The sequence below is a fragment of the Rhipicephalus sanguineus genome, chromosome 5 (assembly GCF_013339695.2).
Source record: "Rhipicephalus sanguineus isolate Rsan-2018 chromosome 5, BIME_Rsan_1.4, whole genome shotgun sequence".
Taxonomy (NCBI): domain Eukaryota; kingdom Metazoa; phylum Arthropoda; class Arachnida; order Ixodida; family Ixodidae; genus Rhipicephalus; species Rhipicephalus sanguineus.
This window is the reverse complement of record NC_051180.1, coordinates 117,863,838-117,890,557: the sequence shown is the minus strand read 5'-3', so window position 1 is coordinate 117,890,557 and position 26,720 is coordinate 117,863,838. Positions and strand designations below refer to the sequence as shown.

General features: G+C 45.1%; 1 protein-coding gene across 1 annotated transcript in view; it reads right to left on the bottom strand.

The window, feature by feature from the left end:
- Window positions 1-1,319: 1,319 nt before the first annotated feature.
- The window catches only part of LOC119394198 (mast cell protease 1A), an 81,584-nt gene continuing 56,183 nt past the window's right edge, over window positions 1,320-26,720 (bottom strand). The window contains exons 7-8 of the mRNA XM_037661474.2: window positions 3,510-3,605; window positions 1,320-1,707 (exon numbers count right to left, since the gene is read on the bottom strand). Of these exons, the coding sequence (XP_037517402.2) occupies window positions 1,516-1,707; window positions 3,510-3,605 (288 nt within the window). The 3' untranslated portion in view covers window positions 1,320-1,515. The remainder of the gene's footprint in view (window positions 1,708-3,509; window positions 3,606-26,720) is intronic.

Genomic DNA, 26,720 nt, shown 5'->3' with positions numbered 1-26,720 from the left:
GACATGATGGTGATTCTCGAGGTGTTTCTGGTTAACCTCCCTTCCTTCTCGCTTTTGTTTTCTTCCTTCCCTCAACAATCGTCATCGGCCTGACTACACCAACTGCAGGGCAAACACCTGTCCTATGTTCCGTCAATCAACCCGGTCCTGTGCTTGCTGCTGCTACGTTATCCCCGCAACCTTCTTACTCTCATCTGCCCACCTAACTTTCTGTCTCCCCCTCGCGCGTTTGCCTTCTCTTGGAATCCAGTTGGTTACTCTTAAGGACCAGCGGCTATCTTGTCTATACGAGCTACATGCCCTGCCGATGCCCATTTCTTATTGTTTATTTCGACTAAGATGTCCATAACACCCGTTTGTTCCCTGACCCACTCTGCTCTCTTCTTGTCCCTTAAGGATACACCTATGATTCTTCCTCCCATGGCTCGCGGCTTCGTCCTCAGCTTAAGTTGAACCCTTTTCGCGAGCCATCAACTTTCTGCCGCGTAGGTAAGTGTTGGTGAGATGCATCTGTTATGTACTTTTCTGTTGAGCGACACTAGTAAACTGTCATTCATAATCTGAGAATACCTGCCAAATGTGTTCTACCCCATTCCTATTAGTCTATTTACTTCAGTCTCGTGGTTCGGATCTGCGGTCACTACCTGCCCTAAGTAGGTGTATTTATTTACCACTTACAGTGCCTCGCTGCTTCAGCAGTACTCTTTATGCGCTCTTCAACAGTGGTTCATCTCGATCAACGTCGTGACGCATACAAGGAAATAACTGTAGAAACCAACGACGGGATTGCCACTGTCCGAAGTCTTAGGAAGTGGCGGAACAGGAACTATCCCATCGCTTCCTACGATTCAGGAAAATCCGCGCATCTGCGAAGTTAGTATTATTATCGCGCATTTACAAGAACGTACAGCTATCGTCTGTTCCCTCCAGCTTAGAACTATGGCATATTCTCGGCCCATGGCAGAGCACCACCTGTGCGTTACGCGCCACGAAAGCGTTGTTGACGTCCTTGTGGGTCACAAGCCTAAACGAAACTTTGTAAATGGTGTAATCTATGTGTGGGTGGCTGTAGGTCCTGTTATGTGTTTGCCTGTGTATATACCGTAATCAATATCTGGTGCAGCATGTCAGGCGAATAGCCAGGCTAGCATCTCCAGCACTTCATTAAAGCATCTCTCTCTCTCTCTCTCTCTCTCTCTTTCTCTCTCGAGAATTCCCTTCGTGCAATTCAACGCGCTTGGCGCACTTCCCGAACGCCGAGTCACCATTATGCTGTCCGCATTGACGACGGTATAAGTGGCACTAGTCAACTTCTGCCGTTTTTTTTCTTTTACTTGTTCTATTTGCAACAGCACGCAGACATCGAAGCACACGAAGGGCGACAACAGAACACTGAACAAGGAGACGTATAGGAGGTGGATGTCACGCAGTGGTCACATATGGGGCTGAGGAATAGGGATGATTAGTGAGATGGCGGGAGCCGGTGAAGCTGAGGCGTCGATCCTGCGACGAGGGTTAGCGCTGCCTGTCCCTGAGCACTGGTCCCCGAGGCGAGAAGGGCGGCCTCTCGGGCTTGGGAGGCTCCGCGCGCGACAGCGACGACGGGACGGACTGCAGGCAGTTCCCGTAGAAGAGCTGCGGGTTCTTCTCGTCCAAGAACATGGGGGCGCAGGCCAGGCCCTCGCAGCAGGCGTTCCGGGGACTGCACTGCGGGACGCATTCGAAGGCGCGCCACAATGGTAAGTGCGCGAAACTACACGCGTAAAATAATACGCGAAACGATAACCGTTGCCAAGACAGCCCGTATGCGTTAGAGGGATAAAACGAGTAGATTATATTCTGACTGAATTTGAAAGGAAAAAGTGTTTGAGGCTTACTATTAAATTATGCTTGTTGAACTCTCATTGTTATTGCAAGTACACACTGCATTAAACTATAAATAGCTCAAAAACTATAATACAGATGGTGACTCCGACCTGGAAGTTCCCATGTCTGAAGTTTTTAGGAAGTCTAATTGATGATTTCTTATCAGTAAAGATGTGTTACAAAGGGATAATATAGTACAAAGGAGAGTTCAGGGGTTTCACATGCCGTACCAAAGTATGATCATAAAACAAGCCGTTAAATAATTTTGACCACCTTTTCCCTTTTCCGCATTTTTTTTGTAATGTGCCCTTCTATCCTCTTTTATTCCATTTAGCCGTTTCCCCAACACGGAGTAGTAAGCCGGTCTAATAACTGGCCAACCTGTCTGTTCTTCAGTCTATTTCTGTCTCCTCCTCTGGTTTCTTTAAAATGCACCTAAATATATGTACACGGGTGTTTTTCCTTGCATTTCTCCCCCATGAAAATGCAGCCGCCGCGGTTGGGCATCGAACCCGCGCCCTCGTGCTTATCAACGCAACACGTTAGCCGCTAGGCTCCCTACAGTCAAAGTATGAACTTCGCTAGTTTTGAGGGCTTTTACGAGCCAGAGGAACAAAACGCACACATAAAACACGTCGAAACCTGTGACGTCAAAGGGACGTCCGGGCCCCAGGGTTTCGTCGCAAAATTCTTGAAATAGAATAGACCTTTGCTGTCACTGCCGACAGTTAACCTCTAACGCAGCAAAATTAGCGAAAGTAAGTTTTGAAGGAAATATTTCATAATTTTGAACTGATTTAATGTTTCCATACGATGACTCCCTTAGGGCGATATGCTCGGCCTTGAGCAATATTTTGGTCAAGTGCACGAAAGGGAAAGGCTGTGTCCTCGCATCTGAGATGCGGAGGATGCTTGCCAAGTAGTGCGGCTGTGCCCAACGACAGTGAATGAATTTAGAAATGTCGTCATACGAAGTGACGAGCCTGCGAGTCATTCATTACTGAGAATAGGCCCCGCATGTCTCTCATGCCTCTCGACGTATCGCTGTTTACTTTGCATAAAACTGTCTTCTGTGCGCAATGATAGTATATAATGTTCTTGTTTCTGTTGTGGCACGCTTTGAGCTCTGTTGCTGGGATCGCGTCAGGCAGAACACTTCTACCTTTTGTCCCTGTATTCTAGACTTCGTTGTCTGAAATAGGGAGCTTAATGAATGAACGAATTAATTAATTAATTAATTGCTAAATGTGTGCAGGTCTTTTTTATGAACTGTGATACCACCTGTGCCAGCCATTGCGTACAAAAAAGCGGAGTTGGGCAAGTCACGTGATTTTAAGACATGCTCTGCAGGCTTTAACAGAATTTTGTGAAGAACTTCGCAATGCGCACATCCGTGGGCTTTGAAATTATTGTTTTCCTAGCATATATTTTGTCTCGATTATACCTTCATATCAGTTTCTATGTTCTAGATTATATAACTAGACATTATCTCTTTCTAAATTTGATCTCAGAAAATTGAATTTCTGACGCTGATCCCGAACTGCATCTAAAACATTAGTTTGCTTTTCTTACAGAATGTTCTCATTAATTAACGCCTGGGAAACGTGTCGAATCCCTTGAACAATGTATACAGGGCAGCTCACCTGTTGCCTTTCTGTTCGGCACGCCTGACTGTGCGCTGTCAGCATAGCGGAACACAGGACACCCACGAAGAACCACAGGGCGATGTATGGTTTCATCTGCGAGAATAGACAGAAAGTGAGCACTTACTTGAAGCTAGAACAATATGGGGGAAAAAAGAAAAGAAAATGAGTGACAACTCAAGCCACTTTGAGTGATACCATTTGTACACTCACGACCGAGCGATAGACTTCATTCTACTTGTAATCCACCATTGTCACTGTCAAAATCGGTAAAGTACTGCAACACAGCAGGCGAGAATTAGCGTGGCAGTGTCTCCTGCTAGAGGCACTGAGGTGTGTTGGAGGACATGGTCTGGTTTCCTCGCCTGTGATTCACTAATTGATACACTGTATCCGCAAATATCTACAGGCTTCTTTTACGTGCTGTGTGGCATAAGTGACTATTTTATTGTTGCTTTTTTTTTTTGCAGGAGCTGTTCCTCTAAAGGACGCCGAAGTCGTGGTGAGTATCTTCGTCTGCAATCTTCTAGGTGAGCTCGAATGTTGAAGTTATCTTCGAAGTTCTGCTTACAAAAGTGGTTAAACCGTGATGACAGCAAAACTATACGCCAAAGTATATTTTTTCTACAGTCGCAACTTCTTTGTCGTGTCTCATAACAACGTCTCGCGCATGTTGTTAGAATCACGGGGTTCCCGCCATGAAGAGTTATAACGTTGCTCAGGTGTTCTCCGTAAAATCCCGCATTCACGCGCTGTTACGCTGATGAACCGACGCACCTGCTCGACCAGCTTTTAACACGCCACTGTCCTTCGTCAACTCGGGTTACGCTTAAGCCGCTTTTACCCTATTGATTACGTAGTGAAAAATGCATTCAAATTGAAAAAGTTAGAATCGTCTCGCGTGTGGATTGAAGAAGACTTTTCGCCGAGAATGCAACTGATTAGGAAAAAGCTCCGAGATTTCGCTCGTTCCGAACGAAAGCCCGGGGAAAAATTCAAACTTCTGTTTGATAAGCTTCTACTCGATAACACGATTTATGCCTTGGATCATACCACAAACGAAGTAACTGCCCTGCCGAAGCGTCAAGACCCCGCGAAAACCCAGTGACCCAAGCGGGAACGCTGTGATACGCATCTGTCCATTCTTGTGTCAAACATTCGCGGTCTGTTTCGTAAGCAGGATCACCTGTGTTCTTATGTTTAATCATGTTCGGCAGACATAGTTCTAGGCACTGAAACCTGGTTGTCACTCGATATTTCTGATCATGAATTGTCCCTTTCTCGTTAATTTTCGTTGTTTAGGAAAGATAGGATTCAATCGACAGGGGGCGGTGTGTTGGTCGCGGTAAAAAATAGTCTGGAAGCTTGCGTTATTGAAACCAATTCCTGCCTCGAAATTTTATGGATTGCTCTTTGTCTGCCCGCACGTACTGCTTGTGTCATTGGGGTCTGCTATCGCCCACCTGATTCGTCTCACCAATTTCCAGATTACTTAAATGAGTCTAAGTTTTGTTCAAGACAAGTACCCAACATCGCCAATATTTCTTGCCGGTGATTTCAACTATCCTAATATCGAATGTCAATCATGCAGACCCTTGGATGGCACAAGAAAACGTGAATGTCAACATTTCCTTGACGCGCTCTCATCGTTTGATTTGCACCAAATCGTCTCTATTCCCACTCGTAATGATTCTCTTTTAGACCTTATATTAACTACGGAACCAAATAATGTTTCGGTAAATGTTTTGGATGGCATCAGCGACCACAATATCTTGCATTGCGCGTTCGTATGCGCTCTGCAAAAGCGTGAAAACAGAGCTAAGGTTATATTTGATTACAACCGGACGAATGTAGACGGGCTTATCACTGACCTTTCCGCCTTTTCCATCGACCTTTTGCAATCATTTCACCAACGCGACGTCAATACAAACCGGGCACTCATTCGTGACAAATTGATCACGCTTAAAGAAAAATATATTCCTAGAATCAAAATAACCACCTGCACGCAAAGCGCTTGGTTTACGACTCATGTGAAGCGTACTATTAACAAAAAGAAACGTTTATATTCCAAAGCTAAACTATCTGCATCTGAGGAAGATTGGAGGCTTTATCGCGAGCACGCGCACTTATGCAGAATTGAAATAACAGCCAAAGACAAATTTTTCAACTACGACATTTCAAACATGCTTCGTAACGATACAAAAAAGTTTTGGAAAGTTATTAAGCCTAATTACGCAGCAAATTCCACGGTGTCGTTGTCCAAGGATGGGAACATTCTTTCTCCAGCACGTGTTGCCGCAGAATTCAACGAGTTTTTTTCGTCTGTTTTCATGGATGAGGCCCCTGTTCCAAGTGACCTTGAGGTCTCCATTTTGCATTCAAGGATGCTCGACATTACTATCACCTCGGAAGGGATACATTCCTGCACCGATCGTCTTCCGACTAATGCCGCTCCTGGTCCCGATGGCATCTGCCCTAAGCTTCTCAAAATGTCGAAACCTGCAATATGCGACATTTGGCCGCACTTTTCCAGCAGTCTATCGACACGGGATGCGTCCCAAATGATTGGAAGGAAGCTCGCGTAATTCCTATATTTAAATCTGGTGACCCGTCTAACACATCGAACTACAGACCAATATCTTCAACTATTGCTTGTTGCAAACTCCTAGAACATATAATTTCATCTGCTCTCATGAAGTTTCTTACAGAACATAACTTCTTCTTCATCAATCAGCAAGGTTTTTTGCATGGTCGTTCTTGCGAAACGTAATTGTTCGAATTAATTAATGACTTGCATCACTCTGTTCATTGCTTGCATCAAATTGATGCTATATTTGTTGATTTCGCGAAGGCCTTTGACAAGGTTCCTCACTTGCGGCTTGTTCATAAACTTACAGGTCTTAACATAAATACAAAGGTTGTTAGGTGGATTACCAACTGCTTAGCCAACCGATACCAATCCGTATTCGTTAATGACCATTCGTCTCCGTTAATTCACGTCAAATCTGGAGTACCACAGGGTTCCGTGCTCGGGCCTATCTTGTTCTTAGTTTATATTAATGATATTAGTAATGGCATGCATTCCACAGTTAGATTATTTGCGAACGACTGTGTGATTTACAGGCAGATCAGTAACCCTCAGGACACTAGCTTCCTTCAGTCTGACCTTAAAAATCTTAGTAAATGGTGCAACAATTGGCAAATGCTAATTAACGTTAACAAAACAAAAGCTATCACGTTCGGGACAGCGGCTAACCTCGTGTTATACGACTACACGTTGAACAACACGTCCATACACTCTGTATCCACAATAAAATACCTTGGAGTACATTTGTCATCAGACCTGTTATGGAACACCCATATAGACGCAATTGTCAGTAAAGCATCCAGATCACTTGGCTTCATAAGGCGAAATTTGCATCCGGCGAACTCGGAAACTAAACTTCTTGCTTATAAAACCTTAGTACGCTCAAAACTCGAATATGCCTCCTTCATGTGGAATCCGCATCAGGCCTACCTCAAACAGAAACTGGAGTTGGTACAAAATAAGGCTGATCGCTTCATCACAAAAAACTACTTACGAACATCAAGCGTAACTGAAATCAAATCTTCACTCAATTTCGCTCCTCTAGAAAATCGCAGGTTGCTGACACTACTGTCTTTCTTTCATAAGCTTCACTTCAATCAGTCATCCCACGATATCTTCAATATCAGGCCAGCTCGTCATATATCTTCGCGACTCGATCACCAACATAAAATTGAACCTATTTTCGCCCGCGCTAATCTCTTCTTTCACTCGCCACTTCTCCTCGCCATTCGTGAATGGAATATTCTTCCTGCTGACATTATACGCATTGTGAATCATGACTCATTTGTAAGTAGTATAATGTCATTCCTAGGACAAAATGGAAGCCAGTAGAAAAATTCTATCTTCGAATCACTAGTGCTGATTTTCTCATGTTTTTTTTTACGTTGCGGTTTATTTATTCTGTTCCGCTTGTCTTGTTTATTTCGAGTTGTTTCTATTAGTTTCATGTGATACTGATGATGTTTATGGTTATGAAACTTTGCCTTATGATTGTTTTTTTTTTACGTAGTATAATACTGTCACACGTAGCTGTTTTTACACAATTCGATGTTTACTTATTCGTGTACTCTGATTTCATTGTTCAGTGGGCATTTTATTTATTTGCCACATTCTCTGTATCCCCCCCCCCTAAGTAATGCCTTCTGGACCCTTAGGGTATCTGAATAATAGTACCAAGCGTATCTACGCCGGCTGTATTGAATTGGTTCAGGTATATCTACATATTTTCCTCCTTTTTTTAACCTCTTCAGTTAGTACGATTTTTGCATAATACGTTTTACTAACGGCGAAGTTGTTCTAGCTATAGGCATGACCCGATATTATCATCACAAACCGGCACGCGCTTTCTTCATCTTCTGCTTCGCTCCCAGAACACGTGCGCCGATTGGTCCGGCGTATAGCAAAGGGGGAAGCACAAAGCCAATGAGGGATGCGAGGCTGAGGGGGAGGAGGAGGAGGGCGAAGAAAAAAATAAAGAGACAGAAAGAAAGAAATATATGAAGACAGAGGCTGAAAGATAGAAATATGTAAAGAAAGAGAATATCTTGGGAAATAAACTGCCTCATGAGGCGGCGGGATTGGAACCCGCGTGCCCACGATCCGAAGGCCAGCGTCTTGACCACTCGGCTATCCAGGCACGCTAGCAGATCATAGCATAGCTTTGGTATCGCATAGCGAGGGGGTAGAAATGAGAAGCGAGGATGAGGGAAAGCAGGAGGGGATCGAGCAAAGCATATCATATAAATAATGAGAAAGAGTGAAATAGAGAGAAAGACATGCAGATAGAGGAAGAAAGAGAGAAAAAGAGATAGAAAAATAAAGAAAGAGCAAGCAAGCGAGAAGAGAGAGTTAGACAAACATAGAAAAAAAAGAGAGAAAGAAAAAGAAAGACACAAATAAATAGAAATAAACACAGACAAAAAAGACAGAAAAAAAACATGAAGAAAAGGAATGACGGGGAGAAAGAAAGAGAAAACTAAAGAGAAACAAAGAAGGCCGCGCAGCTCTATAGAGCAATATAGAGAAATAGATAAATAGAGAAATAGGTTGCCCAGCGAGCGGCGACGGGCCCGTGCTTCGCTGTGCCAAGCTTTTGCGCGACTTAGTGCAAACTTCCTGCAATTTTTGTTTTTCCGGTTCCTGTGAAAAACGCATCAACGAGATTCCTTTGTACGTGACGTCGGCGGTAGAGAGAGGATGCGTTACACCCACCGCAATCACCGTGAGTGGGGGCACTGGCTAACACTTCCGGAGTGCTAGATCTAGCACACGTATATATATACCCAACGAAGTGAACGGGGAAAATGACGCCCTGATAGCTGAATTGATAAAAGCCCCGCACGCGTATTGCGAAGGCGCGGGTTCGGGTCCCACCTGTGGCATCTGCCTTTTTTTTTCGCCCATGTCCATTTTTGCGTGCTTTACTATCTCCGTGTTTCAACTAACAACAGCGCTCTTCGTCCCCCTCTTCTCTTTTGTTATTCTCGCTATTCTTAAACATTATGGAATACAAACATGCCCAAAGTTTGGGTCTGCTAAGTAAAACAATTAATTTGCCCTGTGTGGTAGAGAACGGGTATCTCATTTCACAAATTAAATATAAGGTTTCGATAGCCTGAAAATAAGAATGAATGAATGAATGAATGAATGAATGAATGAATGAATGAATGAATGAATGAATGAATGAATGAATGAATGAATGAATGAATGAATGAATGAATGAATGAATACTATATCACTATGACGCATGTCGTAGTGGGGATTCCGGTATAATTTCGACCACGGTTTTTTTTTTTTTTTAACGCGCACTTAAATATAAGTAAACTGGTGGTATCGCTTATCCACCAAATCAAAACGTGGCCAGGAATTAAACACGCGTCATCGAGTTTAACAGAGCACGTGAGCTATTATAGGCCAATATAGACAACTACGGCGGGTGACGATCGGACAGCAATGTATGAGAGCACGCGAGGCTTCACGAAAAGACGGGTCGCACTGAGATGTCGGCAATGTCTCAGCAAATGCATATGGCAATTTTCGACATTATTATACCAAGTGCAAAGTTTGTCTGGTCTTGACCGCATCAGCATAGCATTGTTGCTCATTTAGCTGCTAAATGCTCTTTTCTTTACAATTTAACAACGTTGACGCCCTTGTAGTACAAGCGTGCTTCACGCCACTCCCGTAGGAACTGCGGCAAAGCCTACTTCCCGTTCTGAGTTGCTTTTAGAGTCGCAAAGTGGCTCTGGCAGTATGCGTTGGCTTCACCGGCTGCAGGAGAAAGCTGGGCTTGCTCTCGCGAATCTTTTAGAGTTATACGTGGCGTGCAGCGTCCGAAATAACAGTGAAGCTATTAGATATGCCATAGTGTTAGCCTGAATTAATACACCGTTTTTTGTTGTCTTTTTTTCTGTTCGTATCCGTCGATACCGTTAGGGACGGAAGTAACTCGGCTACATATGAAAATGCAGCAGCAAAATTATGATCTGCAAATGATGCATATACATTCTGGGAAGCTGACAAAGATTAGAGTCAAATTATATTAGGTTAGAATATACAAAATGCAGGAGAAATTAACCATATTCTTGAGAATATCTAGCTCATAAAAGAACCACATCTTGTAGACAGTATATTACGGAAACGAAGAAAAAAATATAACATGAATAAATGTAAAGCAAACGGATATAAATTTGGCAAGACGAAGGGACAAAGGGAGAGGGTCACAAGGACAAACCATGGAAGGCAGCTGTATGTCAATCAGTGGCGAACAGAAAAAGAAAGCTTTTTTTTTTTTATCTGTACGTATATAATACACTGCGAATTATGCGATGCGCAAAACAACCTCTACTAAGGGTCTACAACAAGAACCCTCAGAGGGTACCCGCCCAGAAGACCTATGGGGGAACCAGCTGACAAACCAAAAATCCTGAGGACCAGCTACGGCTGGTACAGGGCTATAGTCTATCAGCGCAAGTACACCTGTAATGAGGTGACCCACCCGTCTCCGAGCACCGAAAGCTTGCTCTCTTTTTTTTTTGTCTGTCCCAAATATGTGAACTACAATATGTGAACAATATGTGTCCCAAATATGTGTCTGTCCCAAATATGTGAAATATGTGAACTAGTTTCAATATGTGACCGCCAACGGTTGGATTAAGCAGCCGAGTGCATGCTCGGCTTCTTTATGTCTCAGCCACTGATTCGATGCCATAGGTGTGGTGACATTTGACATTCATTTTCGTTATCTTATCAAAAATATAAATTACGTAAGGGTTCTTTTCATTCTCTCTATTCTTTTCGCCTGGCGTCATTGAGTGGCACAACTCCAGGTATCCGTTCTCACGATACATGCATCGGATACATGATATGACGACAGATAAGAAGTGAGCAGAATCGAAAGCAAGGAAAGAACATCTAAAATAAATCTGTATAAAAGGTTTATTAATATTTTTTTCGTTTAATTCCCAAGCAACGGTTCTCAACTCAAGCCATCAGCCGAAGATGATGTTACCCGTTCGTCACCGACACAGAAAAAAAGAAAGCAGAGGGGCAGCGTACATAGACTGCACATACGCTACGCTGCTCGGCGGAAATCGGCAAAATTGATTATGGAGGCCGTCGGCGGTTGTTCACCTCGCGACGAGCGCGTGTATGCAACGCGGCGGTCGCGCCGCAGCAGCACAACTGCATGCGGCGACGATTCGTTTCCGCATCGGTGGTCGTCGGAGCGAGGCGTTGCGGGAAGTGAATGAGAACCCCATCATGTTGCGGAAGAGGCCGATAACTCACACCGCCGTGTTATACGCTGTTGTGACCGTAGTTCGGCAAGCTCACTCATGAGTCGACTCACTCAGACTCACTTTAAGACGCAGATCGAGCCACGAGTCTGAGTGAGTTCAGGTAAGTAAATATTTTTTGCGAGTTTGAGTCCGAGTGAGTGCGGTTGAGGAAAACTTTTAGTGAGGCCTAAGCGCAACATATATATCTTGAGTGACTGAGTAAGCTCCAATTTTTTTTTGCCGACCTATGGTTGTGACGCGTTGTTGTGACGGTAAAGAACACAAAAGCCCAAACTGTAAGCATTGAACTATTTTATAGGACGAACTTGAGCCGAGCCACAGAAAAGGAAGTCTACGGGTACGCAGGAACACCAGTGAATCGACATACAGTGAGGACCACGCTGCTGTTTTAACAGCCAACAAGCCAACGTTAGCGGACGTTAGCCAACGCTTGACGTCGCTTAACCGAAACATGGCAGCACATAGCCACCATTAGCAATTAGTATGCACATAGCGCGTACAGTATGCGGGTATACACGGTATCGGTCACTGTTCCTCACTCCACAAATCGCGGGGGCTATGCTATAGGATTCGATGTCGCATACTAAAGAAAAAAAAAAAAAGCAGCGACGAAAGTACAACGTTAACGGCGAGTACCGTAACAAAAAAAAATTAAATTAAAGTAAAGCGTTGACGTGCATCTCGCAACGGCTTGCCTTCGGACCCCGGCCTTCCGGTGTTACCGGTGGGAAGTAAGTAATTCTTGGAAGTAAATGGGATGCAACATCAGGGGTCCTCGGCCGCCATTATCATCAAAAACCTACGTGGTCATAACCTTGCACATCATAATCGTATCGTGGTTTCGGGACGTTAAACCCCAACAATTATTGCACAGACAATTACAGGAAAGGTCTGATTGAATAAACATATGGGCCGATCTAGCGTCTCCCTCAGATAACCAGGGGGGGGGGGGGGGGGGGCGCTCCCTCCACCTCCGCCCCTCTCTACGCACGCCTAAGGCGAGCACGATACAACGATAGCGGCTAGAACGATCTTCGGTCATCGAAACCTGATCCACGGGTGATATGCGTCGGCTATTTTTACATGCGTCATGGTACATTCCAATGTAATCGCTGCTGCCAGCGTACGTTCCATATAATGTAGCCCGATGCTCGCGTCGCGCGCGTGGTATGCGGACATTAGGTCGCTAAACAACTCGCGATGACAAGTGCGAAAGGTCCGATCAATGATAAAGTGTCTTGCTCCGCGCGATAGCTGCATGCACTGTAATGGACTTTACAGACAGTGGAGAACGGTCGCCGTGAAAAGATGAAGTACGTGTGTCAATTGGTGTCAATACATAACAGGCGTTGAATGGGAGATGGTTACGCACGAAACGCCATCGCAGCCAGTTTCTCAGTAACCAATGTATAATAGAACTGCGCAATATTCTTCGACAGTTTCCCGCATAAGGTGCGTTTTAGTATAAAATATTGTTTCTTTAGCGCTCTATTTGTTTGTTTTACTTATTTCAGGTAGTTTTGTTTCATCTTATGACATTATGCATTCACTTAAGACGACTCGAACGCGAAAGCCATCTTTTTTTTCTTCTCAATCGATGTATTCATCCTGCCCGGCCACCCATCGAAAGCTTTCTGCACCTAACGTGGTTTTGCACTGCCTCCAAGATCGGAGGCACCTCACCTGGTTTTGCATTGCCTCCGTGGTCGGACCACCTTTGACCAAGCTACGATGACATGTGATGGCATCATCATGCGACGTTACGTCACAGTGACGTCATGACGACGTAATAATGACGCTACGAAATTTGGCGATCTGTGACGTCATCGTAACGTCATCACGTGATAATTTTTCGCATCACGCGTCTCCGACGCCGGGAAACGCCGACGGTCAAATTTCGCGTGTGTCGAGGCATTTAAGACTTTCGCCTTAATATGTATAGACTATTACTAAACGAACAGTGCTAAGGTGGAACCACAGGCATGAAAACCGTTGGGTTGGTACATTCGACATTCCATGACCTCATTATTTCGCGTCTATATATACAAAAAGTAAGAAAACGTTCGTCTAAAAGCCCAAGGTGGTGGCGTCCATATGTCTTACGTAAAATAGTCTATATTAGCAGCTGCCATAGACGCGTTTTTTTCCACTGATAACAATCTGTAGGAAACAAATTTGGTAGGTACCAAAAGTGTGTGTGCGTGTGTCTTGTAATTATATACACATCTTGTTTTTTTAAAAAAAAACCTCTAATGACTTGGAATAACGGTAAACATCACGAAATGTAGCGCTTGGTACCTGGCTTGTTTACGCGCTGATAAAGGCTTCGGGTGACGTAAATGTTAAACGACCCTAAGCTGCCTGAAAGCGCCAACGAGCGATAAAAATATATTGACGTAAAGCGCACGCACTGTGGAATCGATGCTATGCGAAGCATTTAGCACGTGCTGAAGGAAAGAAAAGGGTCAGCCAGCTCAAAATAACCGGTGTGGTATGACCTATACTGAAGTTCCGAAAAGCGTTCCCAGGTGGACAACGTGTTTATGAGCAGAGCAAGTGATCGTTTGTGTTAATACGAGTGTCTGGGTTAGCGCGGTGTTTCGGGCCGAGTATTGTGTCGATCCGGTGTTCATTTGGCTTCTGCTTGGTCACAAGCACTGTCTCAGCACCAGCACAACCTACAGTTGACAGAATTTAGAAGGTCACGGGTGTAGGGCAGTCAGTGACTTAAGATTGGGATAAGAACCGCGGTCATACAACCGGCCACCGAGACATTCTTTGTACACTGGCGATTGTTTTCTTTTCCTTGGCTGTTTGTTTAGTTACCAGTTTCACAAATTTCGTATAGCCGGTTGTAACGCAGCCTCCGTTACCGGGTTTTTTTTTTTTCGCGTCTATATATAAAAAGAAATAACGTTTAAGTAGTCTGTGCATGCTTCTTGTCCTTAAAACATGCAGTAGTGCCTATCTCACCTTCCGCTGCGATGACGTGTGGTCGGCATTCTGAAATTATTTGTGCAACTCCGTACTATTTTCCTCTTCTTCATAAGAATATTCATGAGAACATGAGCGTCTTCATGGTTCTGCAGCTTTCTTTAAAATGGGTGTGCTCACGGCCTTGCTCCACGGCGTTCAGCTTGATGCGATGTCAGATGCTGGTGGGTGCATACACAGCCGTGTAACAATGAAACAATGGGCTTTACTGTGTCGTTTATATTTATATATTCACAAGCGTCAGCATGTGTCGCTTTGAGTTTTTATGGATAAGCTTGAATAGATTCCTTGGACGCTTTCAAGCACGTGTTCGTCTGCTTTTCAGGAAACGCTCATTCACGCTCACACCTGTGCACACCTGTGGCGAAATGACTTGCACGTTTGTTGGCCGCACATAACCTTTCTTGTTGGTTTGTTTTTCGGCACACGTCAAACGTGTTGAGCAAGAATTAAGCGCAAGGCTTTTGCAACATTTCTTGGCGCGTAACGACAACCTTAGAGCTGTTTGAAGGACGATTAAAGAAAGCGGGATGTGCGAAGCTTCACACAAGAGCTTATAGGACGCCAATCAACTGACGTCCACTGACGTTCGTCTGACATTCGCTTGACATTTATTTCATGCAGGCCCGCGTGTGTTTACACACGTGTCGTTTGCTACACTTCCTGAGAAAGTCATGCGACTGAAACATGGTTTTAATGCCGAAAACCACTGCAAAGGCGCAGCATTCCTGGACATACGGTTGGTTGCCGATACAACCAGCTGTAGGTTGTAATCCCCCCTCCCCCCCTTCCCGCTCCTCCAAGAAACGTAGCAGTTGTTTAAATTCATATTTTCATTGTTAAAGCTGCGGCCGCAGTATAAATGGAAGGTTTTTTAGGTCAAACTTGAAAAAAAAAATCAATTCCCACTGTTGGCGGCATGTTACGATAGGCGAACTCTTTTTGAGAAATCGTTCTTAAAAGAGAGCCCTGAAACCTCTAAAAAGCCATAGCGGCCCTGCGTCTGAGCGCCCTAATTATTTTCTTTTAAAGGTGGAAAAGAAAAGTACGCACGCTAAAAGCAGCGCGCCTTAGGCAATCAACCGTGACGTTATAAAATGTGCGATACAGACCTCATATTTGACATTGTAGCCATAACGTTGTTAATTAAACGGGCTGTTCAGTATCTATTGTTAAATAGCCAGTCAGTAAAAACGCAAAGGGTCCCGGATACCTGTACAAATCGTTACTAAGAGCGTGCAATGCGTTTCATTCACACGAACGGTCTGTCCCAAAAATTTTTCTTAAAATAATTAGTTCCTTGTCGTTTGGGATATTCAAATGGGACGATGGCAATTTGCCCTTTCATAATCCTTCTTCCGCCTTGCGAGATTCCGTGAAACTGATTTGACAACGATTTTAACCGCGTAGCTTTGAAGCTCGAGGTAAAGTGGATGACCACAAAAAAAACTATCGTCGTCATGAACGGGTCTGCGCCACAGAGACTGGGCAAATCCCACCGCTCACCGCTGGTCCACTAAAGATGAAAATCGACGCACTCACGATCGGAAGGCAAGCGTCGTAATCACTCCGCTATCCGGGCACGCTAGCAGAGCATAGCACAGCTTTGTATAGTATAGTATAGTATAGTATAGTATAGTATAGTATAGTATAGTATAGTATAGTATAGTATATAGTATAGTATAGTATAGTATAGTATAGTATAGTATAGTATAGCGTAGTATAGTACAGCATAATATAGCATAGCATAGTATAGTATAGTATAGCATAGCACAGTATAGTATAGTATTGCATATCATAGCATAGTACAGTACAGCATAATATATAGCATAGCATAATATAGTATAGTATAGCATAGTACAGTATAGTTTACCAAGTGGGCGGGAAAGGGGAGTGAGGGTGAGAAGGAGGGAAAGGAGGAGGGGAGAGAGAGTAAAGCATAGAAAGAAAGAGAAAGGGAAGAAAGACAGAAAGAGAAAGAAAGATAGAAAGAGAATCAAAGAAAGAGAGCGAACGAACCAAAGAGAGAGACGGAAAGAGAAATAAAGGGAAGAAAGAGAATCCAGAAGCCAGGAGACTTGAGGATCAACCAGCTTCGCCGTGCCAAGCTTTGCGCGACTTAGTGCAAGCTTCCCGCATTTCTTTTTACTATTTCATTACATCTACCTTTCTTCTTTATGAGTTGTGTACTGGTTTCGTGATTATGAGATCAAAGTTCGATGCATTTCCAGCGCTTGCGAGAAATTGGGAAGAGCACGCAGATACAGAATGAGCAGGAGGAAAGCTGGAACCTTCGTCTTTCTCTGTCCGCGTGTTTTTTTTTTTTTTTTTTCTATTTCTCGTAAGCGCTGGAAATGCATCAAAGTTCGCTATTCCAACAAGTTCAGCTAACCGCGCTTGAAGTATCTTCTGACTGTCCTCGCGGCGGTTGCTGCTCATCGATGTACGTGTCATCTGCGCTTTAAGAGAAAAGCAATGTCCGCTTGCCTCCCGTCTTCCAACTTATTCATTCGGACGGATATACGTCACGAATGTATTATACGTATGGTTACGGGTGGGCTACCCCTTGCGCATGGGTTCTTACTTCCTTCGAATATTCTCGGCACTTGATTGTTCTACGCAAGAAACCTGTTCTAACGAACGATAAAGCAGTTGGGAGCGATAGAGAATCACCTTATTGTTAAGCGTGTCCTTAGATACACTACGAAGTGGCAGCGAATAGCCCACTGCTCAGGGCGACCGAAGTAAAGCCTATAAAGGTCGTGCGCACGGATTAGCAGGCAACAAATGTACAACATAATTACTGCAAAAGCTTCATTACGTTATGGTAACGTTCCTTTAATCGACGTCATTAAGAAAGTACAAACACTATCGCCTTGTGGCTAATATATGGAGTAAAATAGCAGGAAAATGTTCGGACTTGTGAAAACAAGTCTTATAAGTTATGTTTTCCTTATTTAACAGAAATTCTTTTGTGCCACTGAATAAAATTAAAGAGTGTCCCTTGTCTCGCACATTTTACTACGAGTTCAGCCCACGGAACGGCATTTTATACTGCAAGAACGCTTCATTTAGCTTTGCTCTTTCTTATCTCCGCTACAAACAAACCCCTGAGGAGGGTGAGCAAACCAAGACTCTCATATCAGTTGTCAGGGCAGTAAGCATCTCTACGCGTATCGCCGTAGAAAGCGCACGTTGCTCGCAAAGTTAAATAAACAAGCAGCAGCTAGCCTTGTTGACAAAACCCCGCCCCTCTCGTACATGCATGACTGTGCCTTTTGTCTGCTCGCATCAGCTGCGGGCATTGTTCTGCATGGTGAAACAATATTACTGACGGAGAATTCGCGCTCACCTGTTTCTCCGTGAGCTTTTTTTCCTTTTTGTTCTGTTCATGAGAAAATTTCCAACTGTAGATATTAGAAAGCTAGGATCTTCTTCCTCTATCTGTGTCGATACGTGAAGTAATGAACACCCGCCACGGCGGTCTAGTGATCATTGTGCTTGACAGCTGACCCGAAGGTTGCGGGATCGAATCCCGGCCTCGGCGGCCGCATTTCGTTGGTGGCCCGGGTGCTTCGATTTAGGCGCACGTTAAAGAACACCAGGTGGTGAAAACTTCCGGAGCCCTCCGCTACGGCTTTCCTCATAATCATATCCTGGTTTTGAGACGTAAAACCCCGAGAATTATTCGTATTATGAAATCATTAACATTACTTTCAGGGCTGTTAAGAGTTCCATATTCGTCCCAACGATGCTATACTTTTACGACACTAACAAAACTAGCTACACAAAGCAATAACAACAACGAATATGAACGAAGGGAACAATGCGCAACCACGGAATGCCCTTTCGGCCACCCGCTCAACAGAAGCACGTGTTGTCCCATCTGACCGGTTCCATCCGGATTGCCGGCTAGCAAAAAACAAACAAACAAAAACGCCCGTACCATAATTCAAGAGGCGCATCGCCTGAACACTCACCTGTCCTGCGGGTGCGGAGGCGGCAGCAGCCGTGGTCGGAGACGAACTCTTTGCTCTCCAAATCAAGCAAAAAACCACTCCTCGATATTTTGTCCCACCGAAATCGCAGAGATGAAGGGTGCTTTCGAGGCGAATGCGATGTATGCACGAGAGATCGAGGGGAGGGGGGGAGCTGCAACAGACCGGCTGTCCACTCGCGTCTGCGCGCGTCAAAGAAGCACGCCAGATGATCGCCGACAGAGCGGCGCGAGACGCTTGCGCAAGTGACGCGCGCACGAGCGTATAGAAACAAAGAAAAAAGAAGAGGGAAGCGGTTAGCTAGAAGAGGCGAAGAAAGCGAGCGACAAGCAAACGGTTCGTAGTCCCGGGGGCAACGCAGAAGAAGGGCCGCCGCTTCGGAAAAGCTGCCGGGGAAAAGAAGAGTCGGCGACAAGAAACCTAGCGGGGCCGACTGTCCGCGGCGCGTGCGAGTGGTGAACAAAGGCTAAAGTCTCGAGTCGGAAGAAGGGTGTGGGGGGGACGACGTCGAGGAAAGAAGGGGGGACGCAAACAACTGGATTCCTGGGCCTCCCGCTGACGTGGTTTGGCCGGGCGTGCTCAGCGGGCGCCCGCCGCGCGAAGTCCACGACCCGACGCCGATGCCGATGCAGCTGGGACGCGCGCATGCATCGTTCGATTCGGTTGTATAAGAGGCCGGCGACGGGCAGGTAAAAAAGCACGCGCTAGCGACGCCCGGCCGAGGGCAGGCGAGGGAGTTGAACTTGAAACGCATCGAAGGTGAGGAGGGCAGAAGGACGAGCAATGTTTAGGTGGGCGCAGCACGGAATGAATAGGAGGAGGGAACTGTACACAGCATCAGTGGATCAAGAAGAAGAGGGAAGAGAGAAGTCGGAGTAAGAGTAAAGGAATGAAAGAGGAAGGCGGCGTCGCCAAGACGGAGCCAGCAAAATTCATCGCCGTGGTATAGTGGAAGAGGGGGGGCGGACGGCGCATAGATCTACCGGACGCGGATGGACGCTAGCTGTGCACTGCATAAACGACCTTGCCTGTATACATACGCGGCACAGGAGTGTCGTCACTTCCTACAGGTCTTATTTCGGTCGGTCTTTCTTCTTTAAAGTGTTCTCTCTCTTTGGGCGAGATGCTTGACTTATTCGCACGATCGAATTCCTGGGCAAGCGCCGTCGTTTCCGAGATAAATGAGGAATTCCGGAACCGCGCACGCACGCACGTGCGCAAGCGCACTCGGCAGCGGTGTGTGCGCGTGTGTGTGTACACTGTTGAGGGAAAACCCCGAGCAGGATGCCCGGTTTAGTGTCTCCGATGCGCTCTCGATCTTGCTTCGTGGAATGCAGGTCGACGCGGACTGGTGTTCGCAATCACCAGCTATGATCAATGGAAAGAAAGAAAGAAAGAAAGAAAGAAAGAAAGAAAGAAAGAAAGAAAGAAAGAAAGAAAGATAGAAAGATAGAAAGATAGAAAGAAAGAAAGAAAGAAAGAAAGAAAGAAAGAAAGAAAGAAAGAAAGAAAGAAAGAAAGAAAGAAAGAAAGAAAGAAAGAAAGAAAGAAAGAAAGAAAGGTACCCATGCCCTAACTGACATCGGACCTAGCGGCAAGAACTACAAAAACATCAGGTTCAGGGCTGGCATTAGATGAATAACGTGTACCAAGCAGGTTCGTTGTCTATGTGAATAATTTATGCGCGAGTATACGTGTATACACCCTATACCCCATCCATCTGTACGAGTAGAATCCAACGATGCAACCGCGTTGCAAGAGCGACCACATGTTCACCATGAGAGATTTTTTTTTTCTATTTCAATCAGGTTTTAAAGTTTAGTACAAGCAAATATCCAATTCGAAAGAAAAAGGTGTCCAAGAAATAATTCGAACACTATATCATTTAACACAGTTATATTATTCGATTGTCTTTCAACATTTTGTAATTGCTTTCCTCTGGTAGTATATATAACCAACCGCCTGTTTTCACGTGCCAGCTCAGAGGCAGAGCACTTAACAGAGATGAGACACTTCGGTAGCGGCTGTTTACGAGTCAATTGCCTTTGCTAAATTAGGGTGAGAAAAATCACAAGATGGCGAGCAAGTACATACTAGCCTTAAGCTCGATGACGCGAAACTAATCCCAATAACGAGTAGCTCATTAGGCAATATCGCTATCGAGTAAATGTGAGAATGAAATGTCCCCTCGTCATCTCAGCAGAAACGCTGCACAGAGCCGGATGGGCGAGTAATAAGAAAACGGAGACACTGTGAAAGACAAGGCTGATCAAGATTGGGAATGCCTCAGAATTCCAGTGACATTACTGCGACAAGTACGCTACGACGTTTGATCAGTTACTATAGCTACATTGAGTCTAAATGGTTATCGAGTGAGCCGTCTCAATCACCTCTACTGGCGTAAAACACAGGGGGGGGGGGGGGGGGGGGCTCCTGACGCCCTTGTGTTCAGGCTGGGGTGAGGGGACACCCCCTTGCATTGTTCCCCTTTGAGATTTATCTTTCAAATACCGTATATTTGAATGGCCTGAGAGTTAAGTACAGTGCACTCAACTTTTTCCGTTAATGCCTGTTTATTTTGTACTGTGTGTAGGCGTGTGTTCAATACCCTTCAGCTGTGTGAGACTATTGAAATCGCAACTGCCGTTTGACCGCCTTCGGAGAAGACTCAATAGAACAATGCAATTACATGAGCTGGGAACCCATGCTTGCTCTTTTTAAATTTTATTTCAAAGCAGGATTTTAATTTATATGTAAATAAAAACAAAATGGCCGCCATGGCAAAACGTGTGTCCCCCCTTCTGATTTAACGGGATGTACGCCACTCGTCACCTGTCGTTCACTGAGCCCACGATTGTTTTCTTTGAAGTATCTCTTTGCCGTGCTCGCGTGCATTAGCCGTCTGTGTGTGTGCGTGTGTGTGTGTGTGTGTGTTTAAGCTCGCTTTGATAATGCTTCGCAGTGCTGGGACAGACGTTTGACAGCATTTTTTAAGACTTTATTTTCATTTTTAATGTCATTGTCGTTGCTGTGGCGTTTTTAATATCGATTATCCAGAGATAGTCGGCCTCACTTATCGTCAAAATTTCCTCTTTTCTTTTCATATTTACTAAAGAAAAAGGAGAACTTCACGATCGATAACTAAATGATAACATCTCCAGTACGGTTCAAAAGCGAGTATCTCGGAACTGTTATCCCCTCGCGAAAATAACTACTCCCCTGTTGCCATATCAGCGCCGCATATCGTAGGCTTTCAGCTCGCCAGCCAAGACCGGAATCCGTATATACACTTGTACTCAGATAAGGGGGCGCTGAAGCAATCCCCTGACGATACTGCCTATTTTGGGGAGCTGACTCCCCAAATGTCAGCTCTGAATGGGCCATCGAAATGATGTAGAAACACCGCGGTAAGAAACTTCCATTTAGCACGTAGGTACGTTTCGTTGGAAGCTTGTATACCTAAGACAACGCACAGGAGGCATGCCACAGCAAACATGAAGAGTGGCGTGATCATCACAGAAGCGTCGCCAGCGTTATTGCAGGAGTCGCACGTAGACTGTGCACGAGATGAAACAGCGGGCAAACAGTCAGCATTTGCCAGCGTTTAAAAAAGAAAGTTTAAGCTAATGTTTACCGACCATCCAGTTGAACCCACTCTATATGCATCATGGTGTTGTGCGCACCATGCTGCTCAGCGGGTACGCAAATGTGTGGACGCGCAACGCTGCGTGTCTGGCCTGCAAGCAGTTCTGAAACCCAGCGACGTCTTCCTCTGAGGTTGGCTAGAGAGGAAGTTGAACGCACAAAACGAAAAGCCCTTGAAGAAAATGAAGGACCAGAATTTAGCAAGCTTTTGCAAACGCATCGCAAGAATATCTGCCGAAGTCCGTCGCAAACACCTCCGGTCGGTTGCGAAATAATTAGTAAATAATGGTGGCGCTTACGCGGGATTTTAGCAATACATAACAATTCTCTGACTGTAAGGAACAAAATGTCTGCTTCCCAAAATTTGTTATGGGTTGTAAAAGTTATAAACAATTCTTAATAAGGAGTTACTTTCCGCCTCATTTGTATAATCGAGTGTTCGAAAAAATTGCACGTTACGTTCCGGAATCGGACTTCGAAATTCGGTGAAGCAGTATTCGACTCACATTCGACATGCGAATATTCCTCCGATCCAAGAAAAAAATATATAAAGATAATAAAAGTTTGATAAACAGGTACACCCTGCGCTGTGAAGGACCTAATTCCCTCCTGATTAAACGGTTAAACGTTGCAAGTACGAACGTTGGCTGGAACCAAACTTATGGACACGCAAAGATTCGTGCCGATCGAGGTTTTACGAGAATACCTTCGCGTCTACGGAAGCGACAACATAACGATCGAACGGATTGCGGTTTACTCGAAGAGACTTACAGGTACCTCATCGATGAGTATGCTAGCCTATACGACTGTTGTTTAAATGGATTGGTGTAAGAATATATGGTCAATGAAGAAGGGCAGATTGGCCGCAACTATACTTGTCTTTAACTTGCTACGCGAGGCTAAAGCTCGAGAGAGAGAGAGAGGAGGAAAGCTAATTGGACATTTAGTGACCATGTGACCAGCACATTGAAGGATATTTTCCAATCCGTGGTATCGGCCCAGTACAGAAGAAATGCGTGATTTTGCTCAAATACCTTTTAGGACGTGAACGTGCCACGTGGTAATAGACATCGAACGTGCATAGTCTCAGAGTGAAATTATTTTCTAATTACATAATTCACTATAAGGCTTATCTCTTGCTTCAGGCCCGTGTGCTTAAATTTGGGTGCACGTTTAAGAACGTCCAAGTTTCCGGAGCCTTCCGCTACGCCGTCCCTCATAATCATATCGTGGTTTTGGCTCGTGAAACCCTAAGAATTATTATTACTGTGCTTCACGCAGCTTCGCTGGTCTTCAATCTTCACAGACGTGGGATGGCGCATTATTATTTCCTTCGGGACGGAGAAAATATGCTTGAACGGGACACCCGTTTTTTATACCGCGTTTCGGTGCCGCAAAATCTTTTCTTCGAGTTTATTTAAGTATGCCGGATAGGGGTACTAGCGTTCCACTTACCCGTGATGTCTGCCGGAAGGTGAGCAGCTCGCGAATAAATGTTTTGAAAAAATTTTTACCCACGCTCTATATGCTGCTGTCGCTGCGTAGACGTACACAGCGCTAAATGAAACACGACCGCGGCAACCCGGAATATTACCTGTTGCACGCGAATTCCACAACCTATCGGGCGTCAAAGAGGTCGCTCGCTTCCTTGAGCGTTTGCACGGTGTGCTGAAAGAATTTCGCAATCGCGAGCACGTGATGACCGCTCAAAAAACACGCCGCAGAGAAACGATCTTCAAATCCGGGCAAAGTCGAACAACTCCATGCTTTCTTAGGTAAGGCACGCGGAGAGGGCCGTAAAACACCTTACAACTGTCGTCGTAGCAAGAAGGCGTATGCATACACGACGGCCAATACACCGACAAACCATGTTGATGCGTGTTTTATGGAGGATACGCCCGTTGAATAAACTGATCTTTTCAAAAGAGAAGGAAAATTTACAGCGTCCCTTGTGCAATCGCCTAAGACGGCTCGAAGGAGAAGACCATCTTCTTATGCTTTTTCTTTTTAATCGGTTGTATTGATTATTTAACGTTGCCGATTTGTATCTGTAATTAAACAAACAGTGCCCTGTATAGTGTGTATACTCATACGCATGCAACTGTATAGGTATATGGGTGCATTCGGTGCTTGATGGCTTTAAGTTCAACGTCACGACATAGAGGGTTGAGAAATCATTTGTGGACGGAGAGAGAAAAAAGGCAAACGAAAGACAGGGAGGTTAAGGAGGTTGTAGTCGGTTTACTACCCCACACGGGGAAGGGGGACGGAAAGAATAGAGAAATGAAGAAGGGAAAAAAAGTTCCCCAAATGTCCGTGCCCACGAGCCTAAAATAATATTTGCAGTCGCTCTACTGGCGCCACTGTCACATGTCTTTTTTATTCATTTTTTTTCGCGACTTTGAGCCGAGTTGAAGGGATCGGAGGCTCACGTACACCATATGAACTGTAGCACGACGCCGACACGTGTCCAGCTCATGGCTGTGATGTATCCGTGGCGAAATTGTTCAGTCGGTGTAACGCAATGTTTTTACGACACGTGTCAAAACCCCAGTGTGATTACGAGGCTCAACGCTGTTGGGGACTGCGGATGAATTTCAGCCACTTTCTTATCACATATTCTTCCTCATGTTTCTTCCTTATGTATTGAACCGCTTACTTTCAACAAGGTGCGGGTTCGAGCTTATTTTATTAGTACTGCTTAGTTGCTCTCTTACATCAATTTCTCAGAGCCTCTGGAGCTCTCAGAAACAAGCACCCCAATGTACCATGTTGCACACACGTGTGCTAATAATTTTCTCTTTATATTACAAATTTCATGGTTTAGTTCGAGACTGTAGTACTATCAGTTTGCGTAATATATGTGAGGAAAAAAATTTACGAGGCAGACCGAAAAGTCTGAAACATTTGAGTGAACTAACGAGACCTCACGAGACCTTGCGATCCCGTGCGCGACTTTTACATGAGATTTTCTTAGAATACTATGCATTAAAAGAGGACTCGGATATAATCGTTACGTTGCCCAGGTCCTGAATGCAAGCGTGTCGAATTAGCATACATGCAGAGGGTGCGTCATCAGTCACAGGCATAAGTCGGCAAAAAATGCGGAGCTCACTCAGACTCACTCATGAAATATATTTTGCCTTTGGGACTCACTCGGACTCAGACTCACCAAAATTTTTCTCGTCCGGACTCACACGGACACAGACTCACTGAAATTTTTCCCAACCGGACTCACTCAGACTCACTGCTCGATCTGAGTCTGAGTGAGTCGACTCATGAGTGAGTTTGCCAACCTATGGTCACAGGTGTGTACAACGTTCGCTAGCACGGACAACATTTTCATTCGCCTTCGACCACTCGATTCATCTATAGCAGTTCACTGTCTCCTTATATAAAACCCGATTGTTCCTTTGAGTCGGTACATCTTACACCGACGAGCAGCGATCGCAATTGAACACCTCGCGACGTGAATCGGGGGTTGTTGCGAAAAGCCTCCGAGATAAAGAAATAAAAAGACGATAATGAGAGCAACAAAGGACACAAAACGTCGGAAAGGAATGCGCGAAACACTGAAAAACAAAGAAAAAAAAGGGATTTTCGAACGCGAAGTTGAAGTGACTCACCCAAGATCACAAGAACGGCGGAGACAACTTCGAAATCCGAACTCGCCGTGACGCGTCCTCTAAGAACTGCCAGCTCGGAAATGTACGGCGGGAGATAAGGAAAAAAAAAAAAGACACAAAGAAAGACAAGCGTTTGTTGCCCACATCCCGTGCAATACCGATGTAGTGTACGCCAGCTTGGGGCTGACTTGCTAGCAGACTGCGTTACCCGGCATGCGTGGCCCGATGTCTGACCTGAGTGGATTACAGTTTATTGCGCTGATTTGACTCGTTACGCGATGAGCGTACAATTTAATTTGACAAAGCTGGAAGTGTCAGCGGTTATGTTATAGGTGGTTTCTCCGCAAAAAAAAAAACAAAAAAATTCCCTAATTGATTAAAAAAAATGAGGGAAGTTTGCATTAAGTTGCGCAAAGCTTGGAAAAGCGAAGCTGGTTGATGCTCAGCTCGTCGTGCTGCAGCACGGGAATCGCCGGCGGCGAATTGGATCCAGCGTGCTTGGCCGAAGAAGCCGCAGCCAAGGGACGGCGACGGCCGGATCCGGAATACGCGCAAAGCCACTCTGAATGTGTTGAAAGCGCTCTCCCTGAGCCACGGTGTAAAAAACTGGCGGTTGCTATGGCGACGGCTCGGCGGCGGCTGCTCCTCGGCGCGGCGCGGCTTGACTATTTTTAACACACGTGGCGCGCAGCTGTGGCGGTTGCTATGGGAACGGCACAGCAGAGTTTTTTTTTGTTAACGGACGTCTTGGTGCCAGATTTAACAGCTTCGCTGTCAAAAAGTCCTTGCCCTGTCGGGAAAAGGAGGTCATGGGAAGCTTGACGGGTGCGTGCATGACATACTACTGCTCCCTCCCTCCTAAGTCTCCCTCCTAATGGTTTCCTTCCCCCATGCCGGGAATTGAACTTCCATCCACGTGCTAAGCAGTGCGACACTACAGTTGTTACAAGCAACAACGACGGTCATGCGCTCACATCCGAGCAACAAAGAAATGTGGCAATTTCAAATGACAAGTGACCGCGATAAAAGATCAGATTGTCATATCAGAAATGTCTGATCGC